We start from the raw sequence: 19038 nt of genomic DNA, 5'->3' as shown, positions 1-19038 counted from the left end.
CATGCCAGGCTGGTCTACATAGTGAGTTCCAGGCCAGCTGGGGCTACAGGGAGACCCTATCTCAAAAAAGGCAAAAAAAAAATACTGATTCAAGGGGCTGGAGAGATGGCTCAGTGGTTAAGAACACGGTCTGTTCCAGCTACTACATGGTGGCTAAGAACTGTCTATAACTCCAGTTCCAGGGAACCCAATGCCCTCTTCTGACCTCTGCAGGCATTGCACGACATGGGTGCACTCACATACATGCAGGCAATACATATATAAGAAAGAATTAGATAAATTATAATAATAAATAAAATATCAAAAAGAAGAATCTCAGTACAACCGTCCCATCATTCCTGCATGCTTTTGAAATTGGAATGCATTTCACTTCTGAAGTATGACATCCCGAAATTGATAGACAGAAGCCATCTACCAAATTAAACGACAATTAAACTGCGTCTTCTGAAGTCTAGCTGCAGAATGTCCACATAAAAGTATCAGCACATCCAGTGTGGTGCTGCACACCTCTGATTCCAACACCGAGAAGCTGGGGCAGGCTGATCCACGAGTTTGAGGCCAGCCTGGGCTACAATTGAGACTCAGTTTACAAAATCAAAATCAAACAAAAACAAAGCAAAACAAATGTTCGGTGTGTTTCTGTGTTTACAAAGGTATTTGAAATGTAGCTCCTATCTTTTTGTTGAAATTTTGAGGTCGAGTTTTAAATATTGTCAGAGTTACATATAAATAATGTATTATTGATAGCAGTTAGAAGTCCTAAGAACACCAGACTTTTAAAATGTATGTCAAAAGTATGTTGACTAACACCTTCACGTTTCACAGACTGTCTGTTATCACGGAGAACTACGTTCAATTGGGAAATGTAGGGAAATGTGCTGATTTGTTACAATTTATTTAAATAGGCTTATAGCTCTTTTTACTGTATGATCTGGGTATATTTTGGTCACCTGGGATAGAATAATTAAATTATATTCCTGTCTTTTTAAAAATATATATAACCCCATTCACAAGAATGACATTTAAATGAAAATTATTCTCACAGAAATCATATTAAAAACCACAATAAAATGACAAAGAAATGGCTCCAAAGGTAAGCTGGGTATTGCTTATCACAAGTGAGAGCCCTAAAATTTGACATCACTTCATGTAATTTCTATATTGGAATCATCTAAAAAGTCAACCTGCTATTGAACTCAGCTATTTTAATATATTTTTTATATTGCTAATTTTTGTGTTTTTCTCTGCTTGGTTTGTTGGTTTGAGACACTGTATGGACAGGGAGTTCTGGCTCTGCTGGATCACTGTGTAAACCAGGCTGGCTGCCAACCAGTGGCAGACCTCCTGTTTCCGTCTCCTGCATGTGTCACTGTACCCAGTCCTGTGCCTCTTAGTGCCCTAACCCAACCTCACCTTCTGTGATATTTATTTGTTATCTGTTCTCTGTATATCCTCCTAAAGATTACAAATGTTTTTAGAATTTGGATATTTATCAATAAAGAACAGCCAATAATTGAAAAGAAATAATGCCGCATAAAGTAGAATTCATAATCACTATACAATGTAGGACGTGGTAGGCCTGCACAATTCTAAAAGCCAGCAGCTTCTATTTAATATTAATTACGACTAAATGTTTAATGCTTTGAACATTGACATTTTGGTTAATATTCAATAAAAATAAATTTGAAACACGATTAAATATCTATTATTTGTATTATTTTGCTGTCACCTAGTACTGAATACTGTTTTGTACTGCAAAGATCACTATCATTTAGTGAGCTGGAAATGGAAAAAATATTTACACAAAATCACAATCTATAGTATTCATTCTAGGAGTTATTTTTTATCAATTAAAACTTTATCAATAGCTGGGTGTGGTGGTGCATGCCTTTAATCCCAGTACTCAGGAGAAAGAGTTCAAGGCCGGCCTGGTCTACAGAGCCTGAGTTCTGACCACTGACCTGCAGAGAACAGGTTCCAGAGCATCTGTCCTCACATTGTCCCCCTCCCCCCCACCACACACACATTACAGCCAACAAGCTTCCAGTTGAGAGTGAGGTAGTCTCTTGAAGTAGGTGACAACTAAAACCATCTTCTGTAAAAACGATTTTATTTTGGGGCTGGAGAGATGGCTCAGTAGCTAAGAGCACTGGCTGCTATTGTGGAGAACTCGGGTTTGATTCCTAGCACCCACATGGCAGCTAGCAACCACCCCTAACTCTCATTCCAGGAGATTCAGTGCCCTCTTCTGACCTCCGTGGGCATTGCACGACATGGGTACACTTATATACATGTGGGTAATACACTCATGCACACAAAATAAAACAAAAATAAAATATTTTTTAAAAGGTTTTTTGACTATGTGTACATGTGGGTCTCTCTGTGTGTATGTGCATGTGAGTGCAGGTGTCTGTGAAGGACAGAAGGGGGTGTCAGATCCCATGGAGCTGGAGTTATAGACGGTTGTAAGCTGTGTGATATGGGTGCTAAGAACTGAACCAGGGCCCTCTGCAAGAGCGGACCATGCGCTTGACCACTAAGCCATCTCTCTATCCCCCAAAAAACATCTTAAGGAAATTCTGTTAATTAATATATCTGGCTAATATTCTAAGTAGATGGCATGCGGCAGTAACACTCACTCTAATCATATGATGTACATATGTTTGAATTACTGCTACAAATTCAGCAACATCTGCATTTTATAGCAACATATGCTGTAAGAGTCTAGAGTACAGCATCATTTTCAATAAATGCCACAGATAAATGCCTAATATTTAGGATTTCCAAAATCATAACCTAATTGACTATTAATGTTTCATTAATGTAAATTTTTTCTACATTATATAAATATGATTAATGGTACAGAAAGCACAAACCCTTTAGCTTCTTGTGCATTGATAGCCTCATGAGTGGAGCAGGCAGAAGACCACAGAGGTGAGGGGCTGCTTTTAAACACCAGGTCCCTGATCTTGGTCGATATCCACAAATCAGTTTGCAATGCATGTCTCTTACCAAGAAAGGCTGCCAAACCGTACAAAAGGCCATTATTTGTGTGTGTGTGTGTGTGTGTGTGTGTGTGTGTGTGTGTGTGTTTCTAAGACTGGATATATTTCAGTAGAATAGCATATATTTTGAAAGAAAAGCTTAATTAAAGTATGTAATACTATGTCACTGTTACCATTCAATGAAGGCCTAGAACTGATCTCTACTTGATTGAAATGTTGACGGGCTTACTCTTGAACTCCATCTACGTCCTCTTCCAGCAAGTCAGTGATCTGGGTTACTGAGAGAAAATCTGGGGACAGGATTTTTTCATGCTCCTGGAATTCAGCGTTTTTCTATTAAAAAAGCAGAAGGAATTATTTTAATCATATATTTAGCATGTGATGGATCTCCAATGAAAACTCCGGTGACTAGATATCTGTCTTGGGGGCACATGTAAAACTGAAGGGTGCTTTACAATTCAACAAATACTAATTGAATATAACCACAGGTTCAAGAGAGGGCAAAGCCAGGCAAAGACTTGCTCATCTCAGTAAGTTTAGTATCTGGTAAGAGGAAGGATGCAACTGAAATGGCAAAACCAACCCCATTCTGTTCTGGCTGACTTTGCTTTACCCTGTTTTATGCCCAGGCTTCACGTTGCAGCCCGTCAGGTGGAATATCTCATGCAGGCACTTTCAGAAGTACATTGTTTCTACAATACCAGGAATCTTACAGTTAGCCAGGTACCACATCCTCCCAGCACATCCTCCCATCCAGCCTAATCAAAACTTTTTGTTAACTGAAAACCTCTTTGCTAATTGACCTGCCCCTGGTCTGGTGTAACTATGGCGATCCGATGTAACTATGGTTATTGGCTTTGCCTCTGGCATGATATAATTGTGGTTTTAAGCTTTATAAACCCCGCCTCTCCTTGGGGTCAAGAGTTATTTGAGCATTAGTCCCCTCTCTGACTGCCAGCTCTTAATAAAGGACTCTTAATTTGACCATCACTATGTGGTGTTCCTCTGTGCATCTTGTGTGCATTAGATGACAAAACAAGATAGGAAATTGACAGGAGGGATGAGGGGCTTGATCTTAATATGCATGTATGAAATCTCAATAAACAAAAGGGAATATCTAAACAAAAAAGAGACCATGAAAAGCTGTAATAAATGGGACATTCAGTCTAAAAGAAGAGGCAACGACAGGGCAGGACAAGGAGACCCCATAGAGAGGCGGTTCACGAATGGCCTCTCGGAATTGGCCTGGGTAGAGCCCCAGGTGACCAATCAGAAGACAGGACCTGTAACATCAAGCAGTTCCCAGCAGTGCATAGACTGAACACCATGGGTGAGGTGGCCTCAGTCAGGCTGTGAGTCTTGCAATATCTAGTGGGAAGTCCTAAATTTAAGGTGACAGCAAATATTTACGGTGTGCTTACACAGTGCAAGTCCCTGGGTGAGGAGCCATGAGCATTTTAGACCCTGGCAGGTTGAGGGATGCTAGGCTACGAAGTTTTCTTCCTTACTAACATTATAAGGAATGGCACTAAAGCTACGACGTCGGGAAGGGTCGCCTGCGGCAGAGGAAGCAAAACCAGGAGTGGAGAAAAGGCACAGAGGGCGTGTTGGATAAGACAGGTCATGCCGAGTTCGGAGCTGGAGCACTGGGCTGCACTGGCCTCCTCCCACTGTGTGTGGAAACCAGTGAGCTCAGCATTTTGCATCAGGGAGATTTAAATAAGAAAGAAAAGGGGCTGATTCTGGGCCCTCCACAGCACGTGCCACCTATGTGTGGTTCAGAGCCAACCTCTCTGGGTGGAGGAAGCAGTTCAGTTCAAGTTGCAGTCCAGGGAACCACGTGGGATTACAAATGAGCTCCTAGTAACAGTGTGTCACCGGCCTTTATTCCGAGCTCTGCTTGCAACAATACGGGGGGCTCTTGGTGGAAGGCTGCGATGCTAGTGCTAAGAAGACAGGAAGTCGGATTTCAGTGGTAGAGTTTGAAGTGGGATGTTAATTCGACATGATGGAGTCAGAAAGGTCAAGTTTAAAGGGGTTGGTTAATGGGTGAGGCTGTCCAAATTCAAGGCAGGGAGAGAAGAGGAGGTGGAGGAGAAGACAAGAGAGTCAAGAGCCAACCGCCAAGGACGGGGACCCTGTGAGGGGAACACAGAATGCTTTTTAATTCACCAAACAGGTGCTGAACTATCCATGCATTTGAGGCCAATAAATAAAATCAAGGAAATGCTCTGCTATAAATGACCAGGTCACATCGCAAATTATCTTTCTTCTCCATCTCCCTCCTACTCCTACTCCCGGCCCATCCCCCCAGGGTCTCATGTATCCCAAGCTAGCTGGGAACTCACTATAAAGTACAGGATGACTTTGAACATCTTGATCCTCCTGCTCCCACCTCCTGGGTACTGGGATTACAGGTATGCATCACCATGCCTAGTTTATGTGGTTCTGGGGATCAAACCCAGGGTTTCCTGCATGCAAGGCAAGCACTCTACCAGCTGAGCTATATCCCCAACCCCACTACTTTCTAATGGCAGAATTTCAAAGCTAATACTTATCCACAATCATTATTGACTTAGTGTTCATAACTTAATGTCAGACTGTTACATTGATGCTGCACTATTAATTTAGAATAAGCAAAATAAACTAAACTAGATCATGACTGTAATTACAGACTCATGAAGAAAAACGTATTTTAATACCTTCTAAGATATACTTTGTATCTGCTAGGCACTCAGATACTTCTAAAGTCCAAATCACTATGTTTGGAAAGAAAATATTTCAGCCACACTTGTGGTGCTATATTTGTTTAAGTGTTTTGGTCATATATATCTTTTAAATATTTTATTTATTTTTATTTTATGTGTATGTGTGTATTGCCTGTGTGTAGGTAAAGTGCACCCATGTCGTGCAGTGCCCACAGAGGACAGAAGAGGCTGTCGGATCCCCTGGAACTGGAGTTATGGACAGTTGTTAGCTGCCATATGGGTGCTAGAATTTGAACCCGGGTCTTCTGCAAGAACAACCAGTGTTCTTAACCACTGAGCCATCTCTCCAGCCCAGGTTACACACACTTTTTTTAGCACTAAATTATACTTGTTCCTATAGAGTCAATTCACTTAAATTATAAGAATCTCAAGGACAATCCTTCCATCTTCCCTCTGCTTGGAATGCTGCAGCCCTGATCTGTCAACCTGGGTTACTAATGGACCACCTAGATTCGTCTTCATCCCCTACACAATACATACAGTTGACAAGCTCGGAATTTAGAGGCACTTCGGATAAGATGACAGGGAAATTGCTGATTAATTTTATGGCTTAAGCTGCCTCACTTTATCCTCAATTTGGGTTCCATTTCAAAAAAATCATTTCAGACATTTTGGGAGACACAGGGATGCCAGGATTAGTTAGAACAAATGAAGCTCGTGGAAGTGAATGATGCAGACATTCAGATCAATTCACTCGATTTGAAAAAATCTCTGGGTAAGAGAAAAGTAGGTCACACAAGAACTGTATGAACAAGAATGCAATAAAAGCAAGCTTTGCGACAGTCGGAGTTCTTCCAATAGTGCCGTGCCCAAAGTCAGTGCAGCTTTTCCTAAAGTCTGCAGGCCTAAGGTTACCTTTCAGCAGAGTTGTTATCATCATCATTATAATTATTATTATTATTATTATTTTGTTTAAAATATTCCTGGACCTATTTTAAATTAGATCTTCTCTTTGCCTTTTCCTTCTTGTTATATTACAAAGACTATTAAGTGACTACAATTCTTTGATCTGTAAAACCGAAAGCTGCAACAGAAATTCACAAACAGGCTAAAATTGTGACTGCCTATTTGGAGCTTTCTTTGTAACATTTTTTCTCCCGCTAGGAAGATCTGCAGCGGAACGGTACTGTTCACTGTTTTCACTGGGTTTGAGCAACTAGTCCAAAAGCACTAAAAATTAAGCCTGGTATTATTTACCAGATAATCTTCCCTCTGATTTCTGTCTCCTGTAATGCCACATAAACAATCCACATTTGTAAATATGTTTTCTTTCTAGAATACTGGCTTTCAGGAACGCGTTTGTATCCAGCACTGGTACTGCTTCATAGAGAAGATTCTGTAAAAAGCTTCATTAGAAGAAAGATAATAGATTTCATTTGATTAGCAAAGAGGGCTTTCCTAGATACAGGGATCATGGGTTGTCTACAAATGCTAGATTTTGAGAGTTGTGTTTTTTTTTCTCTCAAGCCTACAAATAAATGAACTAAAGAGTGGTGTTGTATTAAACCATATTGGAGCCAAGGCAAAAGAACAATCGGTAAAACGGATACTATTTTTATTTAAAAATCTGATCCATTACAGTGGTTCCTTTATTAATTTTCTTTTTACTGGCATGCTCCATTAAAATATAATGTCTGGATTACTAAGGTTCTGGCACTCCTTAAATTCTGAGCCGGACAGGGTGTCATTTGCCTCACCATGATCTTCCTAGGAAGCTCAGAGCCAATTATTTTTTTAAAAGAAAATACAGGAAAAAACAAGTAAACTAAAGAGCTAGCTGTTTAAAATGTGGATGGAATAAGCGACTCTCTGGTAAGTATGATTAAAGAAGAAAGAGAATAAATGCATGCCATGGTAGGTGGCAAAACGTTAGGAAATTGTAAGGGAATGGATGATGTCCCAGGGAAATATAAATTATCAAAACTTATCAGATATAAAGGAGAAAATTGACCTGACCAAATGGGATCTAAGCTCAAAGTCTACTTTGTATAAAATCAGCCTTCCCAGATGGAATTGTGCTTGAAATTCTACTTTATAATAAAAGCACATAAATTCTAGTTTAGTCTAAAAATTTTAAGATATAGAGAATTCAGTTTTAAAAATCAACACAATTGACATACAAAACATTAAAATAGCACAAAGAAAATATAAATAAAAATTACTAATGAACTCAGGCAACAATCATAATTATGTTATATCTTGGAAAATTGAATCCCACAGTATGTTAAATTGTAATAAACCACCATCCAGACCAAAAAGGAGATAGCCTATAAAGAATTCATGGATTGTCATTAATGACTGTGACATAATTTTAAGTGGAATTAAACTATCCAAATTTTATGATTATATACATAAATGCCAAGCAGGGACTTTGTAAAACCAGCAGCAAAACTCTTAGTAAATATAAATAGAAGAAAATGAGCTAAACATGAGGCTATCTGCCAAAATTAACAGCTAACCTCATATCATGTGGTGACATGGTGGTTATTTTAATGAAGGTGGAGAGGTGGAACTGGAAGGGATTCTGCCTGGCAACTTTACTGTAATTCAACACTATAGATCCATCACCCATCACAATAAGAACATGAAACACAGGGCTTAAATATTAGACATAAGGGAAATCAAAAAGCCTTTATTGCAAGATTACCTCATCGCATACCTAAGAAAGTAGACATCACATTAATACTGAGCTAAGAGATTTAGCAAAATGATTATACATAATATAAATATACAAAAGGCAGGTTTTTCTCTATATGAGAAACTTATTAGGAATAGAAATGACAGAAAACCCTTGATTAAATTATACATTGTTCTGAATATAATAAGAATTATAATGAAATTCTAAAAGTTTGTCAGAACTTTTCTTTCAAAGATAAGAATTGATTAAATATATATATATATTAGCAACTCCTTCAGGTCCTGGAGAGATGGCTCAACAGCTAAGAATTCTTGCTGCTCTTCCAGAGCACGTGGATGCAGTTCCCAGCAACCACAAGAGTGGCCCCACAAATGTGGTAACTCTAAGCACCACAGGTTCAACGCCCTCTTCTGGCCTCCCCAGGCATTGCATGCATGTGCTACACACACACACACACACACACACACACACACACACACATACACACTCAGGCACATGCACATACATGTAAATAAATGTTTTTAAAAAGAGAAACTTGTTCAAATCCAAGAAATGACACTTCTCTCATAAAAGTAACACAAGGACAATTCTAAACCTCCATGGAATTATTCTAGAACATTGCAAGGTAATGTTTAGGTTCTTGTGGGAGGAAACATACATTTAGAAAAAGAAAAATAGTAAGAGGGACTTTCATAGAAGAGTTGAACATAAAACAGCACAGTATTAATAAAGACTGGACAGACAAAGGGCTGGGGAGATGGCTAGTAGGTAAAGTGTCTGCCATACAAGCCTGAGAACCAAGTTCAGATCCCCAGCACCCACATAAAACAGCCAGGCAAAGTGGCATGCGTTAATCCCAGCACTCGGGAGGAGGAGAGAGGCAGATCCCTCGAGCTTGCTGCCCAGCTAGTCTAGCCTAATTGGTGAGTTCCAGGTCTCAGCGAGAGGCCCTGTCTCATCAATTAAGGGGAGAGTGACTAAGGAAGACATCCACCTTTGACCTCTGGCCTCCACACACACATGTGCACACACACACACACACACAGACACACACAAGAATGGACAGATTAGTCAGTGGGAAAGAATAGGCATCTCAAAATGTATCGTAAATACGTAATTTATATGTGCATAGAGATTCTGCATTCTGTACCATTGCTGGTTCATCTGTTATGTGTCTGATGTGACAACCATTCTCACTGGACAGGATAGTATGATCAGGAGGAGAGCACTGCCTCAATTTAAATAAACAAAATATATCTATCAGGCTGGCATAATGGCTCGGTGGGTGAACGTGCTCGCAGAAGAAGTCTGATGATTCCAGTTCAATCCCTGGGGCCCATAGTGGAAGGCAAAAACTCCCCTGAGTTGTCTTCTGACCACCACATGTTTACATGGCATGCACACACACACACACACACACACACAAATAATAAAAACCATTTAAACTACATATGTCAAAAATGAACATTAGACTTCTTAAAGACTTGATTTTCAAAACCTCAATCTTTAAATATTAGAAATGGCTGAAGATGACTTGGGTCCACCTGACAGGGAAGAGAAAGGGTAGAGGAGGAGCAGGGTGGCTTCAAGACAGTAAGCTTAAAGGACAGCAAGAAGAGAAGGGAAGGCCCTGTGTGGGTTCCCATCTCCATGTCTACAGCCTGTATCTGTTAGACACTGCTCCTGGCTACAGGTATTTGGAGGTACATCCCCTGTTATTTTTTTTTTCCTTTCTCATCATCCCATAGTCTGCACAGGCTGATCTTTATTGTATGATACCATGTTTTCATTCACATTGAATTACTCATAATTTTTATAAATACTCCTTGAAAACAAGTTGTCTGGTTATTTTGTTTTTATTTGTTAATTTTATTTTATGTGTATGAGTGTGTCGCCTGCATGTGTGTAAGTGTAGACATGTTGTGCAATGCTTGTGGAGGTCAAAAAGGGGCATCAGATTCCCCTGGAACTGGAGCTCTGGATAGCTATTAGCCACCGTGTAGGTGCTAGGAATTGAACCCACGTACTCTGCAGTAGCAGCCAGTGCTCTTAACCTCTGAGCCATCTCTCCAGCCCCTTGTTTTATTATTAATGGAGGAATTTTGTAATGTTTTAAAGGCCCAGCTAGTGTAGAGAGATTTGTCTCCAAACTCCTACTGGACAGGCTGGCAGTCTCTGAGTGTGAGGTATCATCTTTTTCCTCAAGATTGTATCTCCACCCTGATGAAGCCCCAGGGCAATATGTTCACATTCCCAAGAGAGGATAGGGTAACATATTCAGAGGATAGGGTAACATATTCAGAGGATAGGGTAACATATTCAGAGGATAGGGTAACATATTCAGAGGCGTTATTCAGAAGAAGCAATTAGGCTATAAACAATTTCATTCCCTTTTAGCTCTCTGATGTGAGCTAAATGGTACTCCTTTAAAGGATACTAATTAATAATTTTGAAGTTATTAAGAAGGTCAGTTTATGAACAAACTGACCAGGAGACTGCTGAATTTGAAGTGTATATTTATTTGCAAATTCCTTTCACTTAGATCTACACATAGCAAACCTTTACTTTGGGATTTTTCTCATCTTTCCCCTCTGTCTTATACATTCACACAGATAAAGGCTGAAAAGTTTAGTCTTCCATTTCAAAGGGAGTTCAGCAGCACTGGAGACTGGAATGCTGAGGTCAGACACTGCCCGGCTGCTTACAGGACACCACACACAGGACATCACACATAAGACATTGCTTTCCCTGGCTTTGTGCCTCACGTCTGCTGTTCAGAGTATCTCAGAGTGGACTTTTGTCAAGAGAACTACCTCTCCTGGAACCCAGTCAACCACCCGTGATTTTAATGTGCTACCTTAATTGATTGAGCATGGACTACAAGATCAGGACAATTGCTTGCTTTTTATTTTAGATATTGGTCATTGCCAACAAATGGGAAACCACAGGTGATTGAAGCTCGTGCCCGTGTTTCTGATACAGACCTGGCAGAAAAAAGTTGCAGGCCTCAGTTGACTGAATCATCTACTGGTTAAGTCAATTTAGACACAGAATTTACTAGAAATGCCACCCCGAGGGGCTAGCTCTAAGGAGGTCAACTCAGGGAGGAATATGACCTTCATCTTGCAGGAACCTTTGCAATAGACTACAAAAATGTTGTGCCATCTGCCATCTTTTCCTTCTTTCCCCTGAGGTCCCCAGACAGCACAAATGGGCAGTAGACAGGACTTGCCATTTAATGAATGACACAGTTCTAGGATGAACCATCTAGGCTGTGGTCCATAAGAACTCTGTTTCTACAGAATGGAAAATGGAGTTTCCCCCACTCTGAGTATTAACTCAACCGTTGCTTAGTAAATGAGCACTGTTTAGGGAGTCCACATTACAACACGAATCCTCCGTTGCTACTAATAAAAAGATAGTGTGCATCCTGCATTGCAAGTTATCGGGAGCATAGATCCCGCTGAGATGTGAATGGGCAGGCTGACAAAAATGACCATCACCTCAGTTCTATAAGTTGCTCATTCCTCTGGCTCATTCATTGTAAAAAATGAACTCTTTCCTATACCATAACACTTCACACATTTAATATGTGTGTATGAGTATACACATACATGTGTGAGCAGATTCATTAAACTTCAAATTTCTAGAATCTTCTTAGAAAGGGCAGTATATCCTCAGATAAGTTAGTGTATGTGGTCAGGGCCACTATACAGTCTCATAAGTTTTTTTATATGTTTAAACAACACAAAATTTAATTGGAAAATTTTCTATGCTGCTTTTGAAATGATGTTACTTACATTAGTGTTCACAAGGGAGTAACAAGCTTGGAAACCAGTTTATCATGTTAAAATGTGTATTTAATGTATGCTAATTTTATTTCAAAAGGCTCACAGGAGAGTTGGGGCTTAGCGGTCTGTGTGCAACTTTGGGAGGATCTGGGCAGAACCGGCTAGCCTGTTTGAGAGGAAGGCAGGAAATGATTGACTCTGCGTTTCCTTTGCAGCAATTGCTGAATACTTATCTTCTGCACAAAGAATGCTGTTTAGACTGGTAAGAAGGCTGGGCAAAGCAATGTTAATTAACACACCATCATTCACTCCTTAGAGTCCTTAAAAAAAGGAAAGGAAAAAGCTCCTTAGAAACAGTGTGTGATAGATTCAGGGTGGAGATTTAAACATTGTTTTAAAAAGTAGATGACAGAGCTGATGTACTAAGAATCTCAGCAGCAGGACCCATGGCTCAGCCAGGAAAGGCTCTTACCTCCAAACCTGAAGACCTACATTAGGTCTGGGCTGTCTGGGCTTGGAAGCTTCCAGAGCAACTTCCTCAGGGGGGTCCCGGAATCTGGCGTTTCCAGAAAGCCCGCCTACAGGAGGCAGCCGCAGTCTAGCCACAGAACTCAGGCGGCTCGGGCTTTGACCTTGGCCTTGACCTTGGCCGCAAATGCAGCGGGGGAAGGAGAGGGGTGCATACCTCCGAGTCCGCGGTGCTGCCAACTGGGGTCAACGCGGGGGTCAGCGCCCCTGGAGTCGCCCCCAACGGCATCTCGGTCCTGAAGTCCTGGGAGAGACGCGGCCTCGTCGCCTAGGCAACCGGGGTGGGGCCAGTGTTGCCTTCCAGAGCCCCGAGCCTCCGCTCCGCCCAGGAAGCAGCTAGGGCGGTGATGGAAACCAGCTGCCTTGCCTTTGAATTAGCGTGCAAGAAAAATTCATCTAGATACCAATTCCAGTGAAATGGTCGGAAGTGACGGCGCCCGAGGCTAAATATAAAAGGGAGATGAGAAATTATTGGGGCCTTGACTATTGATAGATTGTTGATCTTAAGCAATTTTCGTAACTTTCAAAGGTCAACATGGCATTGATTGTGGTCTTGATTAGAAGGAAAACGTGACCTGTTTTGGAGACGCATATTCAAGTAGTGATTGAGATTATATAGTCTGCGATTTACTCCAAAATAATGAGGGGAGGCTGATAGAAAATGTAAATTAATTCGACATACAGGTGAGGGTCAGTATGCTTTCCTCTTCTGCAGAAGTTTGAAATTTTCCATAATAAAACAATTGAAAACAACAGGATATAGTTCATACCCCCCCCACACACAACTTATTTTGAAGACGGGGTCTCGTGTAGCCCAGGCTGAGGATGAGGGTGAGCTTCTGAGCCTCTTACCTCCACCTCCTAAGTGCTAAGATTGGCAATTAAAGCCATCATACCCACTTATGGGAGCTGGGGGTTGGACCCAGGGCCTAATCAGTGCTAGGTGAGTACTCTCTACCACCTGAGCCACATTCCCAGCTCTTGATATTTTGGTTCTTTGGGTGATCAATAGTTGCCTTGGCAATAGAATTCACCTGCTTAGAGGTTGCTAAGTAAGGTGTTTACTGTCAAAAATCAGACACTGAGGACTTTGGTCCCCCCATGAATAAAACAAAATAGTATGCTGTTGACCTTAAGACTTTCCAGAGAGAAATAACCAGATTATTATACCTAGAAATATCCAGGAGGTTCCTCACAGTGGTCTGAGACAGTGCTAATATTTATGTTTCTCCTGACTTCAGTCCAAACTGTGCAAAACTGCCAGCCTCCCATATCAACTCGTATCTCCCTTTCATAACAGCCCCCTTACCTTTCAGCAAATGTAGCATGTAGGATTACATAACTTTGGGTTTGCACCTTTCTCTTTCAAGAGAATTCACCGTTCAAATTCCACAGGCTGTTGGCACAGGGAACCTGCGTTTCGTTGTCTCTATTTGGCATTCCTGGGGTCTGGCTTCAAGTGCTTGTGATGATGCCTTTTCCTCTAGGGTTCTCTCTAAGGAACAAGTTCGTTTCTTAATACAAAGTATAAATTCAACAAGTTTATGAATTTCAACCCCATTCAAAAAGAACTACATTAGAATGTATTAAATTCATAAAAATATAGTCAATTTATAGTTATTGCCAGACTTAATATGAAGCTACCACCTTCCAAACTCATTAAAGTGGTTAATTTTTTTTCATTGTTTCATTTTGATCTTTACTCCAAAGAAATTGAATGCAGCCAGCCACTTTCTGTGAGGTTAGGGTGATTCACGTTCTTTTAAGTTTAGTGCTTGCTCAGCTGCACACACCTGTATGCCTCCCAGGATAAGTTTGGAGCTTCCTTAAAGATGAGGGCTGTAGTTGCTTTGCTGTTTCCGCCAAGTCTGTCAGTTTCCTAGTTTTGGACTCCAGAACTGGATGGACTATCCCATGAGAAATAGAATCGGTGACAGAAGGGTCACCTCAGGAAATAAGGAATTTCAATTTTACTTTAATATAGTTAATGTTATAATTTATAGAGAAACGGGTTTAGAGGAGGTAATTTAACTTTATGGTGAAGTATTTTTTTTTTCCTCAGTAAAGAAATGGTGTTGAAAACCCATTAGCCTGAAGTCTACTTTCAATTTGCACAATTTGAAGCTGACTTTAGCCTCCATTTCTTCCAGAGAGGTGCGACAAGAAGGACGGCTTATGTTAGTAGGGCAACACTTTCTTATGTTAGTAGGGCAAGACTTTCTTCCATGCAGAGGTCAGGTACGGCTTCTAAAAGAAAGTCTTCTAAACAAAGCCTGGAGATTCCACTTCTTATTTTACTGTTTAGGTCCCGGAAGAGAAGATAAAACATATGAATCTTGGCATTTATGGTGATTTATTTTATTTTTTATGAGCTCTGACTTTTAGCACAGTCTTAAAATGTGGGATGATTTGATACTATTTGGTCATTCAGATAGACTTCTGTTGTAATGAAAGAACTCAGGTCTCCACACCTGTGGGTGTGAGTATTTTCATAATTTTACCATTTCAAGTATTGCATAGGTATGCAAGGCAAAGCGTAAACTTTTAAATACCAGAAAAACCCACAGGGACACAGTAAGAAGCTAATTTTATGATGGACATTGGTGATTGGTACAGCAGTATATGGCCAATCACAGTGATGGTGAGACCCCAACTTTCTTTTTCGAATGAGCGTTTCTCATGGTTCCTACATCACTAACTTGTTTGAAATATCTCCCAGGTTCTTCAACAATAAAGGGAATAATGTCACAAGTAAGATTAATAGCGACTTAAGAGTTCAAACACTGTGATTCTTGAAGTCTTCAATCTATTGAGTGACTCCTATAATAGTCTTCAGAGGATCAGGCCAGAAAAATTCAAATTTATCCTTTAAATGATAGTGAGAGTAATGCACTGTCCAGAATTTGGACAGTGTGTAATTTAGACACTGCACCTAGCCTTGGAATACTGCAACACTGTTTAATATGGAAGGAAAAAGCTATAGACAAAGTAATTTAATTTTTAAATAATTTCCTTTGCTTTCACCTATTTAATTAAAAAATTAGTATTTTATTTATTATTTTTATTTTATGTGTATGAGTGGATTGGCTGCATGTATATGAGTGCACCCATGTCGTGCAATGCCGTGGAGGTCAGAAGAGGGCTTCGGATTCCCCTGGACCTGGAGTTAAACACTGTAGACACCATATGGGTTCTGGGAATCAAACCTGGGTCCTCTGCAAGAGCAGTCAGTGCTCTTAACCACTGAGCCATCTCTCCTGCCCCACCTATTTAATTTTTAGCAAAGAAAGTCTTGTATTACTTAACCAAGTATGAAATATAAAGTTTTTGTAACTTTTACCAAATCCTCAAATCTAGTCTTCTTATTTTAATCAAGAGTATTAATGTATACAGGTTGATATCAGAACCTCATAAAGTTTTACCTTAATAAAACACTCAGGAGAGGAGAGTATAAAGATTAATGTTCAATGTCAACATTGGTCATCCATGAAGTAAACAGCTCTCTTGGCCACATGTTCCCTCTGTCATGACGTCCTATATCCAAGAACGTGGAAGCAAGTGGTAGTGGACTAAATCCCCCTAAATCATGAGCCAGAATGAAGAATTCCTCCTTTAAACTACATGAATCAGGTATTGGGGTCACAGTAACTAGTAAAATGCACATGCACAGGGCTGGAGAGAGGGCTCAGTGGTAAAGGGCAGGTGCTGCCCAACTGGAGATCTGAGCTCAGTTTTCAGTGCCCATGTCAAGTCGCTCACAGCTGCCTGTAACTCCAGCTCCAGGGGATCTGACATTCTTTTCTGAAGTCTGTGTGTACTGAACACATGTGTACATACCCACACACAGATACAGATAACTAAAAATAATATACATATTTTTAAAAAGTAACTAATGCAAAAAATCATTACTGGAGGAGTGGGGTGTTTTCTGTTCTGTTTCGTTCTTTACTAAACCTAACTAAGTGGTCCCTAGATGTTTAGACCTGATCTCTATAAATTAAGCTTAAGGAGCAAATTTGGTGGGTAGTCAGAAGACCAGAATGCCTGTGGAAATAGATCCAGTGGGTACCTGTGCTCAAGAGCATTTGGATGGAAATAAGAATTCCGTGAGAACCGGACTAGGACCCATTCATGGTATATTCCAGAAAACAATCTGCTTAATTTTTATTTGTCCGCTAGGAGGCTAAAGTTAAAGGTGACAGACAAGTTATTTTGGTAGAGGAAATTTGAAAACAGCATAGAATTCAAACTGTGCCACGGTTACTGGTGACCACTTTTAGTCAAACTGATGTTGGAAATTGGGAAGCAGAGCCTAAGGATTTACATAGCAAGAATTATGGCCAGAGGAGTGGACAAGAATGGTTGGAAGAGGTTAGCACTGTAAAAAGAAGTGAAGCACTCTGTATGGGTCAATAAGACAGACACCAGGTCTGAGGAACTGGGAAGGCCCCACCCATCACTGGCTTTAGGGTACAAAATTGTAAATTTGTTTGAAATACTTTTCCTTGTGACAAGCACTGTGCTCTCCCGGACATGCCTAGGGAAGTGTTCTCCCAGTCACCCTGACGCTCCTACGGCCTTAGTCCAAGGGAACCTGGCTGATGCTTGAGTTGGTAGCAGACCTTGGCGTCATCCTACGGTGGTGGTTTTGCAGGCATGGATAGTGGACGTGTTCTAGGGTTATGGGCTCTTCCACTCAGATTCAAAGGATGCCCGCAAAGCTGGGCAATGTCTAATAGCTGCAGAGGATGGTGCTGTCTGTAGCTGTCAGGGTGCTGCTGTCTAAATTGCAGCAGAAACTTCAAGATGTTGGTGGTGCCAACAATGTGGACCACGTGTGCTGTGGAAATCTCCACAACAGGAGTAGAGTATAGACATTGGACCTCCCTGGCTCTGGGGTTCTCATCACAGTACCACATGCCCTGTGTGTGAGAAACGGAGCTTTAGGGTTTAACGTTTCCCCTCCAGGTTCTGGTCTTGCTTTGGGTCCTAAATTCCTTTGCGTGCAGCCTTTTCTCTATTTTTGAATGGACATGTTTACCATTCCTTATTGGAATTGTGTAAATATTCTTTAGTTTTATTTTATGTGTATGAGTGTTATACCTGCACGTGTGTAAGTGCGCCTGTGTTGTGCAGTGCCCTTGGAGGACAGGAGAGGACATTGGGTCCCCTAGAACTGGAGTTGTGGATGGTTGTTAGCCACCATTTGGTGCTGGGTTTGGAACCCGGGTCCTCTGCAAGAACAGCCAGCGCTCTTAACCACTGAGCCATCTCTCCAGCCCTGAGAGTGACTACTAATTACTGAGGCTGACTGGGACGATGATTTCCCGTAAACAGATGGTGCTATTTTGACACTATTCATTAGTACTGCAACTTCTCTTTAAAATGTTATGCTTTCTCATTTGGAGTTTGTCTCTTAGCCTCTCATTCTCCTTACGATGAACTCTGCTCTTCAGATACATCTTCTTAGTTTTTATTTCCCCCTTAAACCAGGAATTACTATCTTTTCCTACTTCTGTACTCTTTTAAAGGTAATTTTGTAATGTGTCTCATTACTTCTTGATTCACTTATTGAAAAAGCAGTCGGTCTCTCATTCCTCATCTCTCCCTAACCACCCCACGTCCTGCATTGCCCTTCTGTCCCTTGCTCCCCTAGAGCTGTGCCCTGCTGGGTTGTCACTGGGTCCTGTCTTCTTTGGTGTGCGGACGCTCTCTCCTTTGTTCCCATATCTACTCTAGTTTTTGCACTCAGCCTTGTGTCCTGGGGGATGCCCTCCATCATTGGGGTCTGTCCTCCATCATTGGGGTCTGTCATTTCCCTTGCTTTCCTGCTTAATATTGGGTTAGCCAATGAGAGTTGGACACTGGAGGGTGGAGAGTGAGGTCAGAGCATGAATTTTCTCAGTGCAGGAGGTAGCTGCATTCCTATAGTAAGGGTCTTGAAGGCAGCAGCCTGTCCCAAGGCCCCTCCTCAGCTGCTCTCTCTGAGTGTAGGTAACCCTTTTAGACCAAGATGCTGACTCTCCTGTTGCTGTCCCATCTCCTGTTGATTTTCTTTGTGACTGTTCACGTAGAGATAAGTTGTTCCTTTACCAATCATCCTCAGTTACAACATTTGTGCGCTGTGTTTCTTGGTGGACCTTAACTGAGATCAGCTGGCATTAACTCCTAAACTTTTAGCCAGGTGTGATGGCACACACCTTTAATCCCAGCACTTGGGAGTCAGAAGCATGTGGATCTCTTTGAGTTTGAGGCCAGCCTAGTCTACATAGGGAGTTCCAGGGCAACCAGTGCTGCACAGTGAGATC

At 41.1% G+C, this 19038-nt stretch overlaps 1 protein-coding gene across 3 annotated transcripts in view; it reads right to left on the bottom strand.

The window, feature by feature from the left end:
* The window catches only part of Cabcoco1 (ciliary associated calcium binding coiled-coil 1), a 117804-nt gene extending 104741 nt beyond the window's left edge, over positions 1–13063 (bottom strand). The window contains exons 1-2 of one of the 3 annotated variants that reach the window (XR_003850185.1): positions 12888–13063; positions 3235–3338 (exon numbers count right to left, since the gene is read on the bottom strand). Coding sequence is in view for 2 of the 3 variants with exons in the window: in XM_029565526.1 (XP_029421386.1) it covers positions 3235–3338; positions 12888–12959 (176 nt within the window). In the remaining variant the exon portion in view is untranslated. The remainder of the gene's footprint in view (positions 1–3234; positions 3339–12887) is intronic. The other 2 variants (XM_029565526.1, XM_008837295.3) reach the window with 2 other exon arrangements.
* Between the last annotated feature and the right edge of the window lie 5975 nt (positions 13064–19038).

Source organism: Nannospalax galili, unplaced genomic scaffold (genome assembly GCF_000622305.1).
Source record: "Nannospalax galili isolate Female #2095 unplaced genomic scaffold, S.galili_v1.0 scaffold178, whole genome shotgun sequence".
In the NCBI taxonomy this organism is placed as follows: domain Eukaryota; kingdom Metazoa; phylum Chordata; class Mammalia; order Rodentia; family Spalacidae; genus Nannospalax; species Nannospalax galili.
This window is presented reverse-complemented; position numbering and strand designations above follow the sequence as displayed.